This window comes from Pangasianodon hypophthalmus, chromosome 22 (assembly GCF_027358585.1).
Source record: "Pangasianodon hypophthalmus isolate fPanHyp1 chromosome 22, fPanHyp1.pri, whole genome shotgun sequence".
Classification (NCBI taxonomy): domain Eukaryota; kingdom Metazoa; phylum Chordata; class Actinopteri; order Siluriformes; family Pangasiidae; genus Pangasianodon; species Pangasianodon hypophthalmus.
This window is the reverse complement of record NC_069731.1, coordinates 7678390-7703183: the sequence shown is the minus strand read 5'-3', so window position 1 is coordinate 7703183 and position 24794 is coordinate 7678390. Positions and strand designations below refer to the sequence as shown.

At 40.4% G+C, this 24794-nt stretch overlaps 1 protein-coding gene across 5 annotated transcripts in view; it reads left to right on the top strand.

Moving 5' to 3' along the window:
- Positions 1 to 23937, top strand: part of galnt1 (UDP-N-acetyl-alpha-D-galactosamine:polypeptide N-acetylgalactosaminyltransferase 1) — a 113084-nt gene extending 89147 nt beyond the window's left edge. For all 5 annotated transcript variants that reach the window (XM_026924208.3, XM_026924206.3, XM_034298034.2 and 2 more), the window contains 8 exons: positions 4126 to 4333; positions 6005 to 6175; positions 8841 to 8958; positions 13270 to 13450; positions 14734 to 14873; positions 16298 to 16396; positions 16532 to 16666; positions 21852 to 23937. In XM_026924208.3, coding sequence (XP_026780009.1) covers positions 4126 to 4333; positions 6005 to 6175; positions 8841 to 8958; positions 13270 to 13450; positions 14734 to 14873; positions 16298 to 16396; positions 16532 to 16666; positions 21852 to 21998 — 1199 coding nt within the window. In that variant the 3' untranslated portion in view covers positions 21999 to 23937. The remainder of the gene's footprint in view (positions 1 to 4125; positions 4334 to 6004; positions 6176 to 8840; positions 8959 to 13269; positions 13451 to 14733; positions 14874 to 16297; positions 16397 to 16531; positions 16667 to 21851) is intronic.
- The last annotated feature ends 857 nt before the right edge of the window (positions 23938 to 24794 follow it).

The following is a 24794-nucleotide window of genomic DNA, read 5'->3' as shown; positions in this document are numbered from 1 at the left end:
CAAGGCATTTCCACCTGCAGAACTGATGCTAACTGGATGTTTTTTACTTTTCTCAACATTCCGTGTGTAAAGTCTAGAGACTGTTGTGTGTGACAGTCTCAGGAAATCAGCAGCAACAACCATGCTACCGTTAAAGTCACTTCATTTCATCCAAGTACTCCAGTTTCCTTCCGCCTCCCAATAACATGCCAGCAAGTGGATTGGCTATTCCAGATGAACATGCAACTGTGTGTGATGCCCCTTGATGGATCAGGGTGTATTCCTGCTTCGCACACAGTGTTCGCAGGATAGGCACCGGATCCAACATGTTATTTTATCATATGCTATTCTTTAAGAGGCAGCCTTTATCTCTTATGTGGCCAAGTAAAATGAAAGATTACCAGCATCTCTCTCCGCATCTGTGATTCCTCGGGGCTCGAGTAACATGGCCACCATTCCTCGACACGCTGTGTCCATGACCTGTGTGACCCTACATCACTCGCGCACATCCTGCAGCGAGCCGCACTGCTGACAACATACTGACCCAGGGCCACGGACACACTTCTACACACAGAGCATGCCAGCCAGTTATTACCTCTGAGGCCAACTCCCACATTTTCTGTTAACCACTTCAGCATGGCCCCGGTTTCTACTGTAAGAACACCATACAACTGTGGAGTAATTACAGGAGGATGAATGATTTAACCTTGCTCAGTGTGTGGCGCAGGGAAATCCCACCGTGTCGTCACGATAACATTCTGGTTACGAGGATGAGAAATGAATTGAATATGAACACTCCCAGGTCTCACAGAACAATCAGAGAAAATGGAATGGCTAGTAATGGCAAGATGAAGGAGCTTCCTGAAGTTCTCAGACACAGCACACCAATGAAAAAAGCTACACAGCAATAGCAAAGATGTTAAACATCCCTGTCAGTACAATTGGTTTGATAATATGCAAGTGGAAAGTTCATGGAACCACAACTAATTGTCCCCAGACAGGTGCTTCACACAACATGCCCTCAGACTAATTATCATTAGTCTTAGGAAGGTGACAGAAGCCAGCAGTCACTCAAAAAGATTTGCAGGACAACCGGAAAGCAGCATGAACAAGTACAATGTCAAAAGATATTATGTGTATAAAGTTGAAGTGGACATACAGTCCCTTTCAAAAGTATTGGAACGGCAAGGCCAGGTGGTTTTTTTTTTTTTTTTTTTTTTTTTTTTTTTTTTTTTAGTTTTTGCGATACACGGAAGACATTTGGGTCTGAGATCAGATGATGAATATGAGACGATAGACCAGAATTTCAGCTTTCATTTTCCTGATATTTACATCTGGATGCGTTAAACAGAAACATGGGACCTTTTGTTTGAACCCACCCATTTTTCAAGTGATCAAAAATATTGGAACATGTGACTGACAGGAGTTTCTTGTGGCGCCAGGTGTATGTGTGTGTGCGCGTATATATATATGTGTGTGTGTGTGTGTGTGTGTGTGTGAAATTTTCATCATGTGAAGGGATTTCCCAGGCCACAACATACATAACATACAACACACATCCACACTCAATTCTATTAAAATAATGAAATAATGTAATCATATTTTCTTCAGTAATAAGTAGCCATTTGCATCCTATATATATATATTTGTATTAGTGCATAATATTTTCAGTAATAGGGGAACACACAGACATTCAGTGTTTCAGCACTTATCAGCACTGTCCTTCACGTTCACACGACAGCTACTGTTTTCCCAATACGGGTCCTTACCATGACAAAGAAAGGAACTAGTCTTGAATTGAGATGTGGTCATCTGTGGACAAAACCTGAAAAAAAACGACACTGCGTGCCTCATTGTTCTAGCATTTTCCTGCTCTCTGTGCTAGCGTACCTTCACTTCTGATTCCTCTCTCGCTTATTCATTTCACTCAAGGCCATCTGTAAGACATAGTCTGTTCTCTTGACAATAGCTGTCCTACAAAGTGGTCACCACCTGAAGGACACAATCGCTTTTTCTCTTTCTCTCTCTGTCGCTCTGTGCCCTTCTCTCTCTCTCTCTCTCTCTCTCTCTCTGTCTCTCTCACTCACACACACGCATACACACATAGTCTGGCTCTCGTTCCCTGTTATCAGAATGAGTGTTTATATGGGGAAGGCAAATATTGATCTTAGTGTAGCTTTAACCTTTCTTTTTCTCATTACTGCTTTTCAAAGAGCACAGGAAAGTCAAGGTTTGTGTGTGTGTGTGTGTGTGTGTGTGTGTTTACATGCCTATGTCCTGAAATAGGAAGTATTTGCAGACCTGCTGGTTACTATTGGCTTGTTGTCTCAAACCTAGAAAAGCAGAAGGTGTGCATGTGCGTGAGACAGAGGGCCTGTTTTTATATCTTGCTGCGGACCAAATGTCCCCACAAGGGTAGGAATCTGACTGGTTTGACCTTGGGGGGACGTTGTGCTGGTCCCTATAAGGAAAACTGAGAAAATCTTTTTAAATACAAAATCTGCATCTTTAATTTAAAAATAAAAAAGGTAAAAGAACCAAAAGGTTCCCTTTTCATTACTGAGGTTATGTAGCATAAAATAAATTAGCTATATTAATAATTATGTCAGTGGAAGGTCATCACAAGGAGAGTAAGGCTTGTGTGTGTGTGTGTGTGTGTGTGTGTGTGTGTGTGTGTGTGTGTGTGTGAGGTTATATTGCATTAGCTATCATAATGCAAAATGCATTCTGTGTGTTATCTGTTTAGTATTGTAGAATAAACTGGAGAGATTATGTAAACCCGGAAACAGTGTGTTCCTCCCACTGTGACTTTCAGGTGTCATTCAGGCCCCACACACACACACACACACACACACACACACACACACAACCAGTGGGACATAACAATCTGTTTCCTCAGCCATAGCAAGTAGGTGAACAGAAAATATTTTTTTTCTCCGTCTCACTCCCCCTCATTCTGGCCTGTTCGTCCTGCAGAGTGATGACTGTATGCAGTCTGTTTTTTTTTGTTTGTTTTTTTTCCGCTCAGAGAGTTAAAAGGCTTTTTATTTTGCCCCGAAGGGCACTTGAAGGGCAAATATTGTTTACTGGGTGACAGCTTAAGGACAGACTTTCTTCAAACCCCACTATTACCTAAATACAGGCCTTCTCTTAGAGGATATTCAGCTCTTTCCACAAGGTCCACTACCACGAGCTGCTTAAATTCATTGGTTATATCAATGTTGCTAGTTATTTATTTTTTTTAAAGAATACTTCATCATTAATAATGATAATTTCCTGGGAGTATAATAACATATAACCATGTTAGTCATTAAGTAAGGAATAAATCACTTCTGGGTGTGCTGTTATAGGACAAAAATCAGTGACAGATTGGTGTGATGTGGCTTGGAGTGAAGCGGAGTTACTGTTACCACCCTGAAGTAGATCATTTTTGTATGACAGGACATCCCGAAGTGTTTTATTCCTCTTATAGCAGAACAATTTGTCAATGCTAACAAATTATGGAATAATGCATCATACTTTTTATCGATTTGTAGTGAACCTTACAAGTTAGCTCATGGTATTACTTATGTTATAGCAGCTATAAACTCCAGCCTCTGTTTTTTCCTCTCTATTGTCATATCAGCTTGGCATGTTACTGAGAAACTCCTCCGTCCTGGAGATTTTCCTGTGCTGGAAAACTTACAGAACATACAGAAAGTTACAGCTTTACCGCAGACTTTTACAAAACACTGACACTGGAGACTCCTTCTGAAAATATTTAATAAACATCTCTTAGGAGAATGCACCATATAAACAATTACACGCTTTTTTTCTGTTTATGTGGATTGTCATTTAGTTGTTACTATAGAAATGATAAAGTATCAGAACAAGCGCATTATTATAACCTTAAATCCTTATAACTAATTTTCCAAGGCAACCTGAGAGACTTTTGTTTGTCTGTTTTTAATGTGGCTCTTATTGGAACATAATAAACGCATTTTTCAATTATTGTGATATTTCTTTTGTGATGCATTATATTAGGACAGAGAGAAGGAGAGAGGTTTGGCAATCACATGAATGGAGCATTGTGAATACCTGAATGCGGTTTTGTTGAAGTTAATAGGCTGCATGAATTTGTGTGTGTGTGTATATGTGTGTAAACAGACTTCCTGAAGAGGCGTTTGGAGCAGTACGTGCGGACGCTGGAGGTGCCGGTGCGGATCGTGCGGATGGAGCAGCGCTCCGGTCTGATCCGTGCTCGTCTAAAGGGGGCGTCGCTGTCCACCGGTCAGGTCATCACCTTCCTGGACGCTCACTGCGAGTGCACTGTGGGCTGGCTGGAGCCGCTGCTCGCTCGCATCAAGCAAGACAAGTGAGCACTACAATTCCCACAATGCAACATTTTCAAATTGGGATTGACGAGCATGTTACAGACTCTACAGTACAATGGTGTCAAACTTCACAAGTACAGCACCGTCAAGCCCCAATAGGCAACCTGTACAGATCTGAGAGTCAACCTGAAGACTTCAACCTATAAATCTTTAAATAAACACTGGAGCATAAAAGGAATTGCAGTTCTAGCTGAGAGATAAAAGTTGCTGACAGTTTGAACCTATAGATTGATCAGACCTGACACCACTTCTCCCAGATCAGCCTGAGAGTGTAAATTAAAAGCAAGAAATGTGTGTGTGTGTGTGTGTGTGTTAGTAGGTTTCCTTTTCTATCAGATATGCCTTGCATGGCGCCCTCCCCAAAAAACCCTCTCTCCACACACACACACACATTTGTCATATTATCCTTATGAAGACATAATTATTCTCTTTCTGTTGATATAATTATTAATGCCATGGGAACACCTAAACCCCAAAAACTGTCAGATATTCCTATCCTTGTGGGACATTTGGTTCTAGCCAAGATATAAAAACATGCACACACAGTGCATACACACTACACAAGCTGCCTCGGGCAAGCAATACAATGAATTAAAGAGATTTTTCTGTCACTATATGCAGAGCATTAGAACAAAACTAATGTGTTTCTGCTGATGATTACACACACACACACACACACACACACACACACACACACAGAGAGAGAGAGAGAGAGAGAAAGCAATTGTAGCCTCTATTCCCAGCTGGCAGCAGAGAGATCGATAGCTCTTAGTTGAGTCAGCATTTATTTTTTTTTTATTCTTTTGTACTAGTTAATTACATGTTGTTTCGGCCCGACCTCAGGGCGAGCGTGTGCGTGTGTGTGTTAATCGTAATGCATCTACACGCCTTGTCCGGTTCTGTTCTGAGGCTCTGTATATAGTGACAGAAAAATCTCTTTAATTCTCTGTATTGTTTGCTCAAGGCTGCTTGTGAAGGGATCGTTACTAAATGATTCAGATGCTGAATGCACAGAAAAAGTACATCTGTAAACCCTGGGGTTTTGTGCGTGTGTGAGTGATTTATGACTCTCAGAAGTGTTAGACTTTATGCTGAATAATAAGTAACAAATAAAACACTTTGGGTACATGCTGTTATGGGGAAATTAAAGAATGACACATCAGACTTTTTATCCGTTTATAGTTGTGGAACGTCTGAGCAGCATGTTCTAACAAATAGATGCAGCTTTCCAAATGCAAAGTGCACGTAGACGCTCCTGTGATGGAAAACTTACAGGAATAGCTTTAGGTCTTGTTACAAAGCGCTGAAACTGGAGACTCCTTCCATAAAGTTTAAATGTCTCCTTAGAGAAAACTTCACCATAGCAATGATTATACTTTTTTTTTTGTTAAATAACACTTTTTTAAACTCTGTTTACTGTTAAAATTAGATTATGCAAGCATCCATCGTACAAATCCCTTTAAATTATAGAAATGATTAGTTTTTAGTAATTATTATTATTAAAATAAGCGCATTCATATAAACCTATCATGATGATTCGTAGAAAATTAATCAGCGCCTTCTGACCAATCAGATTTGAGAAATCAACAGCACTGCGCATCAGTCCGTATGAGTCTCTGACTTTTTTGTGTACGTGTGTGTGTATATCACAGACGAACGGTGGTGTGCCCCATCATTGACGTGATCAGCGATGACACGTTTGAGTACATGGCGGGTTCGGATATGACGTATGGAGGATTTAACTGGAAACTGAACTTCCGCTGGTACCCGGTTCCTCAGAGGGAGATGGACCGCAGAAAAGGAGACAGAACACTGCCTGTCAGGTAACACACACACACACACACACACACACACACACACACAAACACTTGTCTACACACTGATGTGTGTGCACAGTAGGATAAAAAGTGGGTGAGTCACAGAGAATAATTTCATTAATTATGTCTGGAGAGTTCAGAATCTTTAACTGTACAGAAAGTTAAGCTTGCCACGCGCATTATTACATTATTATCCAGTATAACGTAAGATTTATTGAAAGACAGTTCGAAAGACAATAAGAATGAAAAATGAGTGTATGTTTTGTTCAGAAGTACCTGTGAATGAAATAAATGACCAGACGCTAATATGTGGTGAATATCTAATACAGAAACCAACTTGGTAATATTCATCCTCATTTTAAGAAATTTTCTGATCATTACAGTTGTAACCTTGATAAATCCTCACATTATTAAAACCTAATGAACTAGAAACAGCCTTCTGCAAATATAATACCTGCTATTCGTACTAATTTATGCGCACAATCTCCCTTCCCTGGGTGATTTTCAGGATGAGCAAATTGCACTGCAGTGCAAAAATGAATCAATTTGCCCAGACACCACTGAGTAGTTTACATGTTTATGTAGAAACGCCCCAAAAATGCATATTGATCAGAAAGATGCCGTTTTTTTGTAAACTCTCTTAGTAAATCTACTTGCATGTTTTTTTAACGTGTTTTATCAAGTTTACACCTGTAAATCAGCCGTGTATTGTCTTTAATTAAAAACTGAAATGGCTCAACTTATTCCACAGTCATCTGCTTTTTTTGAGCACTGCAATGTCGGTGTTTATTTATTTTTTAAATTATTATTTAATTATTTTTTTTAGATCAGTAGCTATGACTAGCTGCAGTTATTTGTGCTGTTTCCTAACAACAAAAGAAACCCTGTTTAAACTGCAATTTAAATTTACTTATTTGTAATTTGTTGAATTTGTTATTGCCACTAATGCTTAAATGCATTATATGAAATCACTATTACAGTTGTTTACTAAAAGAAACTTAGTTATATCGGTGTGTAAACATCTGGAAAGCTAGTTAAGCAGCTGTGTGATTTTATGGTCTGTTTACAGCTTTTCCTGTTTGCTCGCTCTAGATCTAAAGGCCCTTCGTTCTGGGCTCTCAGAATGTTATCTCTCAGCATAAAGGTCTCATTAATATGCTAATCCACATTATCCAGCCTCTTGTAAGTCACTTGACTAGACATTATGGTACATTTACGTTCAACTGTCTTATGCTATTTCTTCTAGAAGATCTGAATTTGCCATTTTGAGACATCAGCATTTATTGTATAGATACCACGCACATTCTCCGAAATACAAGAACCAATCTGTACTTTTCCTAGTTGCTGGGGTGGTATCATCAAGATGCGTCTTTTGTGTTTTAAGTATGTATGTTTTACCATGGAAGGTTCATGTGGTGAACCTTAAATTAGCTTTTATAAAGTAAAGCTTTAAAGGTACTTACAAACTAAAGCATTAAAGGTACTTCAGTGGACCTCAAGGTCTATTTATGTACCTTTTAATTACCTTTAATGGTACCAGCTTATGGACAGGGGAAAGGTACAGTTTGGTACTTTTATTTCTGAGAGTATTTCTGCATTCTGGAAATCTGAAACGAAGGATATTGGATCTGTCACTCATAAGATGAGCTGCTTCTGCTAGGAACATCTGTGCTTATGACTCACTTTCTGCTGTTGCGGATGATCCCACATGGATTTGCTCTTCCCAAAACAGTATATTCCCAAATCTCATCCCTGCTTCAGTGGACAGTCACATATGGATATTGTAATATTGTTCTTAATAATCTTAATAAAAGACTGTCCTGTGCTCATCCTAGGACTCCTATTTACAGTATGATCTTACTGCACATCCTTTCAGCACACTTAGTACTGTTTGACTTTATAGTAAACACTTAATAGTAGCACTATAGTAGCACTCGTCTTTTTTGCCACTGACTTTTCTGGGTTGCTCATTTTGGATCTAAATCTGCTTTGTGACCGTTTTAAGACAAATAAAATTGAAGTTTGAAGAGTGTATGTCCATGGAGCTGTTTGCGTTTGCAGACTTTTCTGAGAATAAATTCAGTGCTTCTCTAGAACTTTTCCTCGCACATTTGGGTTTTTTTTTTTTTGTTTTTTTTTTGCGGTGAGAGGTCTTTGCTCTAACTATCGGAGCATGTCTTTCTGAACAACAAGGCAGCTTAACTTTTATAAGCAACACTGTGGGATATAAAAACAAGCATGGAGCGATGAGAACAACAACAGGTCCTCACCAGTGGAAAACAAGTGGAACGAAAGCTGTATGGAGGGCAAACAGGAAAGCGCCGAGTGCCCAGGGAAAGAAAGAACGAGGGAGCAATATTTACAGAGAGCAAAGCGTTCGAAAATAGTTGTTCAATAACAGATGGTAAGATAAAAGTGTGAAAGATAAGATCTCATTCTCCTGAATGATGTGTTTGTTCCTCAGGGGGAGGGAGAGAGAGAGAGAGAGGGAGAAAGAGAGCAAGAGAGAGAGAGAGAGAGAGAGTGAAAGAGAAACAGGCTGGGAGAAACATAAAGAACTGTTGCTTATATAAAAGATGATCCATAAGCAGAAAGGGGCTGATTTGCATTCTAAGTGTGCATTCTAAGTGTGTGTGTGTGTGTGTGTGTGTGTTTGTTTGTTTCTGTGCAGGACTCCTACCATGGCAGGTGGACTGTTCTCTATAGACAGAGATTACTTTGAGGAGATTGGAACGTATGACGCAGGCATGGACATCTGGGGAGGAGAGAACCTGGAGATCTCCTTCAGGGTTCGTTTCAGTACAAACATATTAATAGACCAGATGGATATTTTCAGTTTCAAACATGTTTATGCAGGCACAGGCCATCAGACACTATTTAATATTTGCTGTGTAGGAGAAAGTAGTGCATATGAGTGCAAAAGGATTGATATAAAGCTTTGATACTGGATTTTTATTTTTATTATACTTCTACTATGCAAGACAATACTATGTAATAGGATCTTTATTTCTGTATTATTTTGTTTAAAAACAGTAGCTAGCTTGCAAAACATCATATACAACCCCTATTTACTAACTTTCTATATAATAAGTACTAATTTGCATGCATGCGGTTGAATGAGCTGCATGCAAGGACCAATATGTAAATGAGATTTTCACATGTTCTAATTAGCCATGGCGAGTTCATACCTCAAAGGGACTTCTGGAAGAGTAAACTGAAAGGTGGTGAGATGTGTCAAAAACAGCTGATGGAGTGTAGACATGAGTGTGTGTTCTTTTCATAAGGTATATGTGAATGGAAATCTTTCTAGTTATTTGACTAAGGTGTCGTTTCTCACCATTAAGTTACTAACACATTAGTAAATTTTGTTATTTTATCTTTAACCAGTGAAAATGGGTTTCTGCAAATGTAATACCTGCCCTTCGGTTGTATTTCCATGCACAATCTGTTGTTTTTTCACAATATATCACATTGCTGGTGCATAGTGAATCCCGTTTCATTATGGTTTCTAAACCATCAATTCACGAATCCATTAGGACAAAAGTTTTTTCTGCATGGAAGCAGAAAAATCCAAAACATATGCTAGGTTTACATGTGGAAACCTATCTTTCTTGCTTAGTGAGGTAGCTACATCACACACTACCCAGGAGTTTCCTAAAACCCATTGTTTACGTATATGCGTGGCCATCTGGGAAAACACGTCCAATTTTGCTGTGAATGAATCGTGGATTCTGTGAATTACAAATGATAAATACACATATTCTTCCTGTCAGTATTTTTATTGCAAGCTCATGTTCAAGTCATTAATTAATGGTCAGCAAGTATTTCAAAGAAAATCAAAAAGTGAAAAATGCTGCTTGCTTACTTATTCAACCCCCCAGGTTGCAGAAGCTCCAGATGAAAGATATTGTCTTAATGAGGACACAACTGACTTAAAATTGGACTTCACCTGTGAAATATTAAAACAGCTCCCATTTACTGAAGCAAAACCACCTCAGTTTAACTGCCTCTGAAGAGACTGTCAGTCTGAAGGAAAGTAGTGAAAATGAAAACTGAGCATTGTAAGTTAAAGTAATAGAATTTCATAACTTAGGAATAGGGTGTAAAATTATATCTAAGAGGTTGGAAATCCCATTAAACATTGTCGGAAGCACTACCTAGACAAGGACCTTCCTCAAAACTCAGAGCAAAAACAAAACGGAGACTGTTGAACGAACCCACAGTGAGGCCAACAGTCACTCTGAAGGAGTTAGAGAGTACGGTAGATGAGATTGGAGTAAAGGTGCATCAGACAACCATTTCAAGAGCTCTGCATAATTAAGGATTGTATGGGATGGTGGCTAGAAAGAAACCATATGAAGAGCCATATGAAAGCCCAAGAGTGACCCAGGGAGGATCGGTGTGCTGAAACCAAGATTAAGATACTTCATTTGGGCAAGTTTCAAAATGATATACTTGGCGCAATCCTAATGTAGGCCATACTTCAGTTAACACCATCCCTACAGTAAAATATGGTGGTGGCAGCATCATGCTCTGGGGATGCTTTTCATCCTCAGGGCTGGGCTTCCTGTCAAAATTAAAGAGAGGATGGATTGAGCAAAATACAGGGGGATATTACAAAAGAACCTGTTGTAGTCTGCTAAAAAAAATAAATAAATAAATAAATAAATAAATAAAGCTTGGGAGAAATGTCACCTTTCAGCAGGGCAATGGTCCAAAAAGCAATTTAGGAGTGGTTAAAAACTAAAAGGTCAATGTTATACAGTGGCCAAGTAAAAGACCAGATCTGAATCCCATTGAGAATCTGTGGCACTGTTTGAAAAGTGCAGTCAACAAACAACGTCCAACGAACCTGAAGATCCTGGAGCAGCTCTGCCAGGAAGAATGGGTGAAAATCACTCCTAATGAGTGTACAAAGCTGGTAGGAACTTATAACAGACTTAAAGCTGTACCATCTTCCAAGTACTAGTCTGAAGGGGTTAAATACTTATGCACGCAGCATGTTTCAGTTTTTTTTTTTTTTTTTTTTCTGCTGACAAATAATGAATTTGGACTTTGAAGATTTATTTTTAGAGCAAATTGGTTTGCAGTGTAAATACTGGCTGGAACAATCCTGAATAAGTGTCATTTGTAATCCACACGACTCTGATGATCTGATTTTTTTTTTAAATAGTTTTGCATATTTTGTATACTTTTTCAAGGCACTGTATGTTTTCCCCGAATAGTGTGGAAATTTAGGTTTTATTTAGGTTATTTTCTAACATCGCCTTGGCGTCTGCCCGCAAAAATCTTGCTGTGTCTATTTAACAAATGCAGCGGTAAAAACAGTCGCCAGCTAAGTGTGATTTCCACAAGATTTAATCATGTTTTTCGATGGTTTCATGCCATAGTGAAACTGTCATAAGCCTGATTAAGTCCGTTTCTGATCTGATACAAGAAGTCAGAATGTCTGCGATGTTCCTACTGCATTACTGCAATTCTCCAGTAATATTGTTAAGTAGGTTAAGTATAAAGAAAAAAATGTCCAACTTTCACCATGTTTTGAAACGATTATAAATCATCTTTTGTCCAGTGTTTATTCCAACATAATCTGTTTCAGGAAAAACATTGTATAATGGATGGATAATGATGGAGAGCTCATGCTGTCGTTAGTTCTAACTGGCACATAAGTGCTATTCATTTAATTACTTTGCTAATATGAATTGCTTGCGTGGCGCAACAACTAAACTGTATCAGCAAGATGAGTGCCAACATAAAGATGTGTACGTAAGCAGAGATCTTATTTTCTGATTTTAACTTGCAGACAAGCGTAAGAGGATGTAAAGAGGCGGCGGGTTTTCAAGCGACAAGTTTTCATATGACAGATTCATTTCGATTTTAGACTTTTCGTGTTCTTTTTATTGAAACAAGCACGGGCAGTACAGAAGTCAAACAGCTGGTCATTGTACACGGTATGGCCAAAAGGTTGTGGACACCTGACCATCACACCCATATGTGGTTCTTCCCCAAACTGATACCACAAAGATTGAAGGACACAATTGTATAGGATGTCTTTGTGTGCTGTAGCATTACAGTTTCCCTTCACTGGAACTAAGAGGCTCAAACCTGTTCCAGCATGACAGTGTTCCTGTGCACAAAGTGAGCTCCATGAAGACATGATTTGCCGAGATTGGAGTGGAAGAACTCGAGTGTCCTGCACGGAGCCCTGACCTCAACCCCACTGAACATCTTTGGGATGAACTGGAACACTGACTACACCCCAGACCTCCTCACCTAACATCAGTGCCTGATCTCACTAATGCTCTTGTGGCTGAATGAGCACAAATCCCCACAACCACACTCCAAAATCTAGTGCAAAGAGTGGACTAAATCTGGAATGTGGTGTTCAAAAACCTTTGGCCGTATAGTGTATCTGATAAAGGACTGTGTTGACATGACTGAGAAATGTTAAAATATACAAATGGCAGCTTGACTTGCTGTTGTGGAGGAAGGCAGAGAGCTTTCTTAACATTCTGCTTTTTTATTTATTTATTATAGATTATTATCATGTTGCTCCGTTAGGGTTGACGTGAGGGAAGAGGAGGGTGTAACTTTTTCATTCTGGTGTTGTAATAAAAGCAGCCATGAAACGATACAGTTTCATATGTGAAATGAAATTAGATTGATTTGGGTTGTAATTTTTTGCGCTCGTTCAGGCAGAGGTAAAATTGCTTCTGCCTTTTTTTTTTTTTTTGGCAGAGCTGATTGCTTTCTTCAGGTCACATTTAAGCTGGCTATGTGAATCTTTCCACTTTTACACAGATGAAAGAGTCTCTCTTTCACTCTTTCTCTATCTCTCTCTTGCAATAAGGTTTTTCTAGTTGTAAGCAGTTATCCTCATAAAATGTGATAGATGGTGTAACTGAGTCTGGCTGGTTGTGAGCGCTTTTATTTTTAGCTTTAAAAACTTCCAGTCAGTAAATGCACAGCAGCTCTTAAGCGTCTCCTCACTCTTCTGCTTTTTGAGAACCCCAGTCCGGTGTTTTTCCTGTACATTCGGGAATGAAGAAGTGTATGTTAGTTCTTTAATATGTGTGTTTGTGTGCGTGTGTGTGTCTCAGATCTGGCAGTGTGGTGGGACGCTGGAGATCGTGACGTGTTCTCACGTGGGACACGTTTTCCGTAAGGCCACGCCGTACACGTTCCCCGGGGGCACAGGCCAGATCATCAACAAGAACAACAGACGCCTGGCTGAGGTGTGGATGGATGAGTTTAAGAATTTCTTCTACATCATTTCACCTGGTGAGTTCCACACAATTACACAAACTCTGCTCTCTCTCTCTATCTCTCTCTCCCCCTCTCTCTGTTTGTCTGCTGCTCTCTTCGTACCCTCTGTCTCCCTACACACACACACACACACACACACACACAATACCCCCCACTCTCTCTCTCTCTGCCTCTCTTCCTCTTCCTCTGTCTGTCTGCTGCTCTCCTCTTACTCTCTCTCTCTCCCCCTACACACGCAATACCCCCCACTCTCTCTGTCACTCTCTCTCTCTCTCTCTCTCTCTCTCAAACACACACACATGCACACAATACCTCCCCAGTCTCTCTCTCTCTCTCTCTCCCCCCCTTACACACACATGCACACAGTACCACCCCCCATTCTCTCTGTCTCTCTGTCAAAGTCAAAAGGTTGCTTTATTGGCCTGGGAGATAGTAACATTTGTATTGCCAAAGCTTGGATATAGACTTCGGGAACAAATAAAAAAAAAAATAAGTACAGAAATAAATAAATAGAAACAAAACAGTCAAAAAGAAACACTAGTAATGACACTTACAGAACCCTGCTCTTTCTCTCTCTCTCTCTCCCTCTCTCCCTCTCTCTCTCTCTCTCTCTCTCCCCACCCCCTCTCTCCCCACTCATACTCACATGCATGCAATACCCCCAGTCTCTCTCTCTCTCTCTCTCTCTCTCTGTCTATCTGTCTGTCTGCTCTCTTCTCCCTCTCTCTCTTTCTCTCTCCCCACTCACACACACACATGCACACAATACCCCCCCACACTCTCTGTTTCTCTCTCTCTCTCTCTCTCTCTCTCTCTCTCTCTCTCCCCCTCCCTGTCTCTGTCTGCCTGTCTGTCTGCTCTCTTTTCTTTCTCTCTCTCTACCCCCCTTACACATGCACTGGTATTAGGGTATTTGTATTGTCAGTGCTCTTGCCTGGATGGGTTTTATTGACACAAAGATGGAACATAATGGATATTAATGTCACTGTCAATATTTCCCATTGTAGCCCGCAGCACTCTCTCTGTGTGTGTGTGTGTATGTGTGTGTATGTGTGTGTATGTGTGTGTATGTGTGTGTGTGTGTGTGTGTGTGTGTGTGTGTGTGTCATACATTTTGAAGAGATCTAGATTAGAGGAGATTCTCCTTTTTTAATTTGTTCAAACTATGTTCCCTGTTTAATAAATGTATTCTCTGAATTTTCTTTTTTGTTTCTTCCATGCTTCTCACTTTTCTGTGTGTATGTGTATGTGTGTGTGTGTGTGTGCGCCTGTGCGTGTGTGCGCCTGTGCGTGTGTAGGAGTGACGAAGGTGGACTACGGGGACGTCTCATCCAGGACCATGTTGAGACAGAAGCTGCAGTGTAAGCCATTCTCCTGGTACCTGGAGAACATCTATCCTGACTCACAAATCCCACGCCACTACTACTCCCTAGGAGAGGTAACACTCACACACACACACACACACACACACACACACACACACACAGGGTATATTTTAAATACAGTGTGAGACGTATATCATATTGCATTAATAGCAGGATCCTGGGTGTGGTGTATGTAAGTGCGTGAGGAAGAAATGAGAGGTGAAAGATAGAGATGAATATATACTGCGCTTCTCTCTCTCTGTCTCTCTCTCTCTCTTTTATTATTAGATTATTAGTATTCCACCAGTACTCTGCTTTTCCCTCTCTGTCTCCTACACTCTATCAGTCTGTCGCTGTCCTCTCTCGCTCATGTGTCTGTCTGTGCTATTTGTTTTTATCTCTTTCATTGGCCCTCTCTCTTTCTCTCTCTCCCTCTCTCTCCCTCTCTCATAAAGAAAGCATGTGCATTGTCACTGATGTGTGACACCGTGTGCGCCTTCTCTCTTTCTTCAGCTGACACTCGTTCGTCCTCTGTCTGTCCATCACTCTCATGTTTGTTGTTGCCCTATGATGTCAAAGACACTCTTTGAGCTCTCTGTCTGTCATCTCATCTTTTTTTTTTCCACATATGTGACAGGAAGTAGCACAATCAGCTGCGTTTGCAGGGTGTGATGTCACCGTAAAATATAGCCAATCACAGTGGGATTAGTCAAGGGTGTGGCTGAGAGAGAAGGTCATTGAACATGTTGTTGTTGGCCTGAGGTTAAGAAGGCGCTAAAAATGTTCAGTACTGAGGGAGAGATTCGACAGAATGCATCATAACTTAATCCTGTGTGTGTGTGTGTGTCTGCATGATTGTGTTTGTTCGCGTGTGCTTGTGTGTGCTCTTGTATATGATTTTGTGTATGCATATGTGTGTGCTCTTTTGTGTGTGTGTTCTTGCACATGTGTGTTTGTGTGCATGTACTTGTGGGTATGCGTATACGTGTGTACAAATGTGGGTGCACTTTAGTGTGTGTGAGTGTGTGGGTGTGTGGGTATGTGTGTATATATATACATTATATATATATATACACACATGTGCTTATGTATGTGTTTTTGCTCATATGCATATACAATATGTGTGTATGTGTCTGCATATGTGTATGGAATTTGTGTGTCTGTGCGTGTGCTTGTGTATGTGTGCGTACGTGCACGTGTATGTGTGTGTGTATACATTTGTGCATGAGCTAGTGGGTGTGTACATGGTGCAGTTGTCTCTCAGTGTGTGTACACTCCCCCGCTGGTGTGTGGATGTATTTTTGTAATTAGCGATGTTTACGTGTTTGACACAGGGCCAGCGGTGAACACATTTTTTACGCCTGTGCAAAGCAAAGCTACTGCAGAAATATATTTCATCAGTGTGCCAGCTCCAGCATGCAGCAATACAACCAAGCACAGAACAGCACTGTTCATTTCACTACAGCTAGAGTTTATAATGTGTCTGTGAACCTCGTAGATCCGTAACGTGGAGACTAACCAGTGTCTGGACAACATGGCGCGGAAAGAGAATGAAAAAGTGGGCATCTTCAATTGTCATGGCATGGGAGGCAACCAGGTCAGGACATTCTCTCTCTCCCTCTCTCTCTCTCTCTCTCTCTCTCTCTCTCTCGCTCTCTCTCTCCCTCTCGTTATTTCATTACCCTGTCACGAGTTTAAAAAATGATCATGTGTGTGTGTGTTGTGTTTGCAGGTTTTCTCTTACACAGCCAATAAGGAGATCCGAACAGACGACCTGTGTCTAGACGTGTCCAAACTGAACGGGCCTGTGATGATGCTCAAGTGCCATCATCTGAAAGGCAACCAGCTGTGGGAGTACGATCCTCTGGTGAGTGCGTGGAGTCAGTTACAGAAATATTGCCATTCATAAATGATTAATACCTGCATTATACAGATGTTTTATTGCGATACAGCTGATAGCAGTGAGCCTTTAATAAGGTCATAAAGGGATGTCGGTCCACTCCAAGATCCATGCAGAACATTTTCAACCTGTTTATATCCTCAGGTTTGTGCGAGAGGTGCGTGAGCTCACCTCTTGAATTCAGACCACAGGTTTTCAGTACGGCTCAAATCCAGACACTGAGATGGTTGCAAAATATTAATTTTGTATTCCCACAACCATGTCTGTGTCGATGTGGATGTTTGTTCTGGTCATTATCTTGATGAAAGATCCATCGCAGCCTCATGGCAGAGGCAGCCATGGTTTGCACTAATATATTCTACAGAGTGGTACTCAGTGGTTAAGATGTTGGACTACTGATCAGAAGATCATGAGTTCAGATCCTCCATGCTGCCACTGTTGGGCCCTTGAGCGAGGCCCTTAACCCTTAACTGCTAAGTTGTATAAATGAGATAAATGTAAGTCGCTCTGGATAAGGGCGTCTGCTAGAGGACAAGAATGTAAATGTAAATGTAAATGTAAATGATGCCCCTGGTCCATGAGCTGCGATGTTGTGGAGGGCCAAAACATCTGACCACAACGCACATTTCCGATTGTAGTTTCAGTGACACATAGCGAGGTTCAGGCTCTGTGGTTTGTGTGATTCTCTGAGGAAGGACTTCTTTTGTGCAGCTCATTTAAACAGCTAGTTGTTATGGAGGTGGTGTTTAATATTTGATAATATTTGTAAAAATGATGTAAACTGTATTAAACTGTACAATTCCATGTTCCTCACTGTGTGGGAGAGCAGTTTTATTATGCATTGTTTTCTTTTTTCTTTTCTTTTTTTTTAAAATTATTATTATTATTATAACCCTGATTGAGCTTAAGAGCATTTTTCACTGCTTATGTATTTTGTATTCTGTACTTGTACAGATCAACAACCATCTGTTTTTTTTTTTTTTTGTGTGTGTGTGTGTGTGTGTGTGTGTGTGTGTGTGTGTGTGTGTTGAAAAATGGACAAAAGGAAAAACAGATTTTCTGGAAGTCACCAATAATTTCAAAATTAATTAGTTTTTTAAAAATAATATTAAAATTAATTAGATTTTTAAAAATAAAATTCAAATTAATAGATTTTTTAAATAAATAGAAGGGAAGCTTTAGGTAATGTATTTATGTTCTTTAAGGGTGCCAATAATTTTGGCATTAGAAAAATAATATTTAAAAATTCTTAGGAGAATTATTATTTGCTGATGTAGGATAAATAATTGGTCCAGTTGGGGGAAAAAAACAAATAATTATAATATGTAATATTTATTTTATATAGCAACCAGTTAGCAACAGCCTAGCAATCACATGGCATAGCAACCATCCATCAAAGCAATAGCATCCGCTTGGAATTCCATAGCAATTGCCTAGCAACCAAGCAGCCATCTAGAACACCATAGCTATAACCTAGCAACCCCCTAGCAACCATCTGGAACACCATAGCTATGACCTAGTAACACCCTAGCAACCACCTGGAATACCATAGCCTAGCAACACCCTAGCAACCTCTTGCAATAGCATAGCAACCAACTACCAACCACCTGGATTACCATAGCAAGCACCTAGCAACATCCTAACAACCACCTAGGATTACATAGCAATCTGGATCACTTAGCAACATCCTAGCAATCATCAACCACCTAGCAACACCCAACAATCACTAGCTATCGCCTGGCATACCATAGCAACCACTTAGACTACCATAGCAAGCACATAGCAACCACTATCCACCACCTACAATACCACAGAACCACATAGCAACCAACTAGCAACACTCTACCAATCACATGGAATACTATAATATTAACCACTTTGTAAAGCCCTAGCAAACTCCTAAATCACGGGGGGATTTGCTCATGCTGCTCTGCCTTTTCTTCAGGAAATGCACTGTTCTAGTTTTATTTACGTTACACACACACACACGCACAGCCTTTGTAGTGAGCTTTATCCAGCCTGCTGTGTTGGAGTGATGATGGTATTACTTGTGCTGAGACAGCTGTCACTCAGTTTAAATATCACACTGATGTTCAGTGAGTTAAAGAGCTGCTGCGCTGTGCAGAGAGAGATTAGTGCACGGTCATTCTGAACAACGCTCCGTGCATTCTACTGAAGCCATCACTGGTTTGTGGAAATGTCACTCTAATTGCTGCCTCTCCTCTTCCTCCTCCTCATCCTCCTCCTCATCCTTCTCATCATTCTCTTCATCACACTGGTCTCATGCCTGGGGGGTGGGGGTGAAGGACTGAAACAGGAGCCTGTAGCAGACTTTTCACTGTCAATAAAAGTTCTGTTTAGGGAGAGAGCGAGGGAGGAAAGAGAGAGAGAGAGAGAGAGAGAGGGAGGGAGGGAGGAGGAGGTAGAGTGACAAAGATCAGGGGATCACTTGTCAAAGCAACTACCTCCGCTGCATGTTTTAGCATAAATCACCATCACTTTCCAACTGAGGTGTGTGTGTGTATGCATGTAAGCGTGTGTGTGTAGTCTGTGAGTTCTCTTAGTGTAGATGTTATTAGGTTTTATATATAATGTGTATTCATTAGAACATCCTGCACACTTGTGGTGAAAAATCCACCCTAATCGACTTGCATATCAGTATTTAGAATTACTATCTGATATCCTGATAGTTATGTGTAATGGAATTCTGAGATTTTGGTTTGATCTTCTTTGGTAGTGTTATTAGTTTATAGCGTGCTTGTTGTGGCTTGTTCACATGGGTCTGAAAATACAGGACACTTTTGCTAGATGAGTCTTTCAATCTTAATTTTAGAAATCTTCATTTTTTTTAAATGTCTTTTCACTTTATAGAGCTGCATATTTCAACTCTTTGTAGCAGCACTAAACAATATTACCATGAACCAAATATCACCTGCCACTTCGAATTCCTGACATTTCTGTTTGGATGAAATGAATATTCTTTATAGATGATCGTTTTTTTTCTTTTTAATCAGGAGTCGTGAGAAAGGGAAGGGTCAAATTCACATTTAAGGAAAAAAAATCCACTCTAAATGAGTGATTTCTTTAGTTTAGCCTTCTTTAATAGACATGCAAGTCTTTTCTCATTCAACATTACTCACAGTGCCATTCGACTACCTGCTCGTAGTGGTGCAGTGGGATTTTCACTCCCTCTCCACCTAAAGAGAGCGATGCAGCAGAGCTTTAGTCCTTTAGTCCCGCTCTCTCACCTCCTCATCTGTACAGTCTGCTCAAACAGCTTCCAAGGTTTGATATCTCATGCTAATACCATCATCAACCATCAAGTCATGTATAATAACTTATAGATTGTAACTAGCCAAGCTGAGTTGGTTGTTGGCCACGCCCCCTCCACTATTTCTAAATTGGCTTTCTCATTAATATGACTTTGAACATCTCTGGAAAATGATGATTGAGAAAAGTAGCTTTTGCTCTTTTGTTTTTACTAAAAGTGTGTGGCTTAAGTTTTGTTTTTATGTACATTTATCTGTGAGGTCAAGTCTATTTTATGTTAGGTTTATCTTTTTTAGTGTGTTTTATATTTTTAAAGGTGAAAATAACCTTGTGAAACAGGAAGTCCATAGCATACGGTTTGACAAGTCAACATTGGCAACCCTCAAAATAGTGTTAGGTTAAATAGTGACAATAAAATACGTCAGGTTTTTTTTTTTTTTTTTTTTTTTTTTTTTTTTTTTTTTTTAAATATATTAGGAGCATGTTTTGCTGGGACTGGCATCTGACTTAAAAATGCAGCTGAGGAAATTAAACATCAGTAAACATGCCACATCTCACAGGATTCACCATCCCCTTGTTGCTTTGGTAACAGTGATACCGAACGCCACACACTTGCACCTGCGTTTGGTTATGAATTAAACAGACTGTGGAGTTCAGTGTAAAGTTTATTTCGAATCTGCAGTTGAAAGAAATGATTCAGATTAATAAAAAGTTTGCATATGAACATAGCCATGGTAAAGGTCAAAGCTTCATTCAACTCCAAACCTGTAACTCTGTCAAAGTTTCATCCTGTAAAGACGGCCAGAGACAGGAGATTGTTTCTATGGTAACAATCTATGTCTATAGTCAGGGTACATAAATCTCAGAAGGTTTGCCACCACAGCGTTTCCTTAAACCGTAATCATGAGCATGATCATCAGTAAAGCCCCACCTGAGATTAATGCCTGCTGGTGCAAAAATGAGGATGAGTGTTAAGTGATATAACAGTCACGTGAATTGGAATCGACAGTGTGTATCAGAGTTCACGAGCACACACACAGCCCAAATCTGACAACTGAACATTCTCTTGATGTATTCATGTGACGTGTGTTCACACTCACATTCAACTGCAATGTAACACACAAACGCCATGTATTCATTCTCTCTCTCTCTCTCTCTCTCTCTCTCTCTCTCTCTGCCCTTGTCTTTCTCTCTGTCTCTGTTTCTCTCAATCTGGTTGTCTGACTCTTTTGCTCTCTCTCTCTCTCTCTCTCTCTCTCTCTCTCTCTCTCTCTCTCTCTGTCTCTCTGCCCTTGTCTGTCTCTGTTTCTCTCATTCTGGTTGTCTGACTCTTTTGCTCTCTATCACTGTCTCTCTCTCTCTCCCTCCCTACATCCCTACATCCCTGTCAATTTTTCTCTCTCCCTCATCTGTCTCTCTTTCTCATCTATCCCTGTCTCTCTGAAGGTCCTTCTCTCTCTCTCTCTCTCTCTCTCTCTCTCTCGCTCTCTCTCTCGCTCTCTCTCTCGCTCTCTCAATAATTTAACTCACGTTATTTTTGGTCTTATGAGGACAAAAAGTGCTAGTTGGTACATTTTCTGACAGGCCAAGCTAAAAAGGAAAATGTTGAACCAGGTCAGGATTTTGATTTTAATGTGTGCTTTTTTTTTTTTTCTTTTTTTTTAAAATTGCAAGCAAGGATGCGGTTTGATTTTAAAGTCTATCACTCAGTGCCAGACTTGGCAGGCTTTGAAAAAGTGTGGGATTTCAGAGGAGCTCTCTTTACTATTAATAATGATGATCTAACCTTTTCTGACTTGTTAAAATGTTGGATAAAAGTTGGATTGTTAAAACTCTCTCTCTCTCTCTCTCTCTCTCGCTCTCTCTCTCTCTCTCTCTGCAGAAGCTGACCCTGGTGCACGTGAACAGTAATCAGTGTCTGGATAAAGCGTCGGAGGACGACAGCCAGGTCCCCAGCGTCAGAGACTGCAGCGGCAGCCGCTCACAACAGTGGCTCCTACGCAACGTCACACTGCCCGAAATCTTCTGAGCACACACCGCACGCACATGAGGACGTACGGAGAGACGGACGGACGGACACACTCTTCACACCAGCTCTGGTGGAGAAAGAAGAAAAGGAGAGCGAGGGAGGGAGGGAGGGAGGGAGGGAGAAAGCTGGATGATCTCTCTACACTATCCTTTCACTTCCTGATGGTGTGGTCTTGAGCCAGAATAACAGACATACACGTGTACATGAATCTCCCCATCACTCCACTTTACTGACACCCACAACGAGATGGAGAGAGCAGAAGAAGAAGAAGAAGAAGAGACTGTATTTTACGCAGAGAAACTTAGGATCAGTGGCCTTGTCTTCCTTTAAGGAGCAGAGGGTGATTAGGTGATGTTTACCAGTTGCCTCCTTTGTAGAATATCAGAATATTGTGTGCATGTGTGCGCGTGTGCGTGTGTTTGTGTGTGTGTGTGTGTGTGTGTGTGTGTGTGTGTGTGTGTTGCTGAGACAGAGAGAAAGACTGTATGTGGCTACACTGTGGCTTTTTAATTTAATTCTTTCACAAGTTTAACAAACATTGAGCACATTTAGATTACAACACATATCAGTAGCTGCTTTCATGATCTGTTCTCTGATTGGTCAGCGTAGGAGCGATGGACTTCCCCAACAGCTTAGCTTCATCTATCAGTCTAATTAAAAAAAAAAAAAAAACCCACAGTGGAAAACGAACGAAAATATCAGATTAGTAAACAATGAACAGGGTGACTGTCTTAACCAATAATTATGTAGAATCGTTTGTGTCTTTTATATATATTTTTAATGAAGGCCCCAAAGTCATTCCTTGAATTTTGACTAAATATATTTAGTTTAGTTGCAGTTTGTAAGGTGTTTGTTGCTTTGTTTTGTTTTTTTTTAGTGCTAACACACAGACTTGCCCAGAAGTGGGTTAACCCTGAACTTTTGCCTTCCTCTGCAGTGAAGCTTTTCTGATTCGTAGGAACTACATTGCGCATAAGCACAGGGATTTCATTAAGGAACGAGGGAGTCTTTATTCTGTTGTCGAATCATGTATCATTTACAAATTCAAGGGCTTAGCCTTTCTGTTTGTGTGTATGTGTGTGTTTTTCTGTGTGCACATATTGTCTTTTTCTGTATGGAAATTGTTACTGTTTTATGTCTGTGTAGATCCTGTATTTAAATTTATTCACACACACACACACACACACACACAATCACTTCATTTTTTTTTTTACTTGTGCAAAGGCCAAAAGAGATTCAGCTAGCATTTTACATTTCATCCAATTATTCATTGCATTTAATTGACTTTTTATATTGCTTTGTAAAATCATGTCTTACGTTTATGTTTTGTGTCTTTACCTGGTTCTCATATCAATGGAGGCTGCAAAAAAAAAAAGGAAAAAAAAAAAGAGATTGCTGCTTAGCACTGACTGTGGATGAGAAAGACAGACCCCCCCCCCCTCTCTGCTTCAACGTTTCTCACCCTCTGTAATCCGGATGAAGGACAAGCAGAACGTTTTCCCAGAAATACAGACTCATAATCGCGTGATGGAAAAGGAATGAGTGCAAACAGATACTCTTGTCAGTGTGTGTGTGTGTGTGTGTGTGTGTGTGTGTGTGTGTGTAGGTCAGAGAGGGGCATCAGAGAGATCTACCCATCATCCCACTCCTTCAGTCCCTCATGGACTACTAGAGTTTACACAGTTTTTTTCCCCCTCCGTCTGATGTGACCGGGCGTCATCTCTACAGAGGGGTGTGTGCATGTGCGTATGTGTGTACGAGTGTGTGTGAGAGCAGCATGCATGTGTGTTAGTGTTTCTAACTGTCAGAGGGATTTTTTTTTTTTGCTTTTTTCTTTAAAGCTGAATGATGGTGTGGCCTGATGATTGACAGGTCACAGCACACAGAGCTTGATCCACAGGCTGGAGAAATAAACAGAGAAAGTTTACAGTCCAGCAGATCTGCCGTGCCATGGTCTGTACTTTTACACATTACTACACACACACACACATTTTAGAGGATTTCATTCAGCTATTATGTGAGCTTAGTAGTATATGGTATGCTGAATTATAGAGTACACTGCTACGACTTATTGAAAAATACGCCAAAAGAGCGTATTTTCCCATATGATTATAGAATGACTGACAGGTGCGTCAGTGTTTTGAGATTGCCAATATTAACTGGTGCTCCTGGAAGCCCCGCCCTATCCCGCCATCTCACGTTAGAAGTGTTTTGGATGCGTTGACACAGGCACCCTCGCATTCTGTCAGGGTGAATGGAGAATGTTTTGAGTTCATTAATGTGAAAGAAAATCTATCAATCTAAACAGGAACGCCTGTACACCTGCTCATTCATGCCATTATCCAATCAGCCAATCATGTGGCAGCAGAACAATGCATAAAATCATGCAGATACAGGTCAAGAGCTTCAGGTAATGTTCACATCAAACATCAGAAGAATCAAAATGTGTCTCATATCTCGGTGACTCTGACTGTGGCATGGTTTGTGGTGCCAGACGAGCTGCTTCGAGTGTTTCAGACACTGCTGATCTCTTGGGAGTTTCACATACAGCAGTCTGTAGTGTTTATTATAGACTCAGATTCTTGTTCTTGGCTGATGGGAGTGGAACCCAATGTGGTCTTTTGCTGTTATAGCATTTTCTGAGATGCTTTTCTGTTCACCACGGATGTAAAGAGTGATTATTTGAGTTACCGTAGCCTTCCAAATGAACATGCAAATGTGTGTGATGCCCCTTGATGGATCAGGGTGTATTCCTGCTTCTAGAGACTGTTGTGTGTGAAATTCCCAGGAGATCGG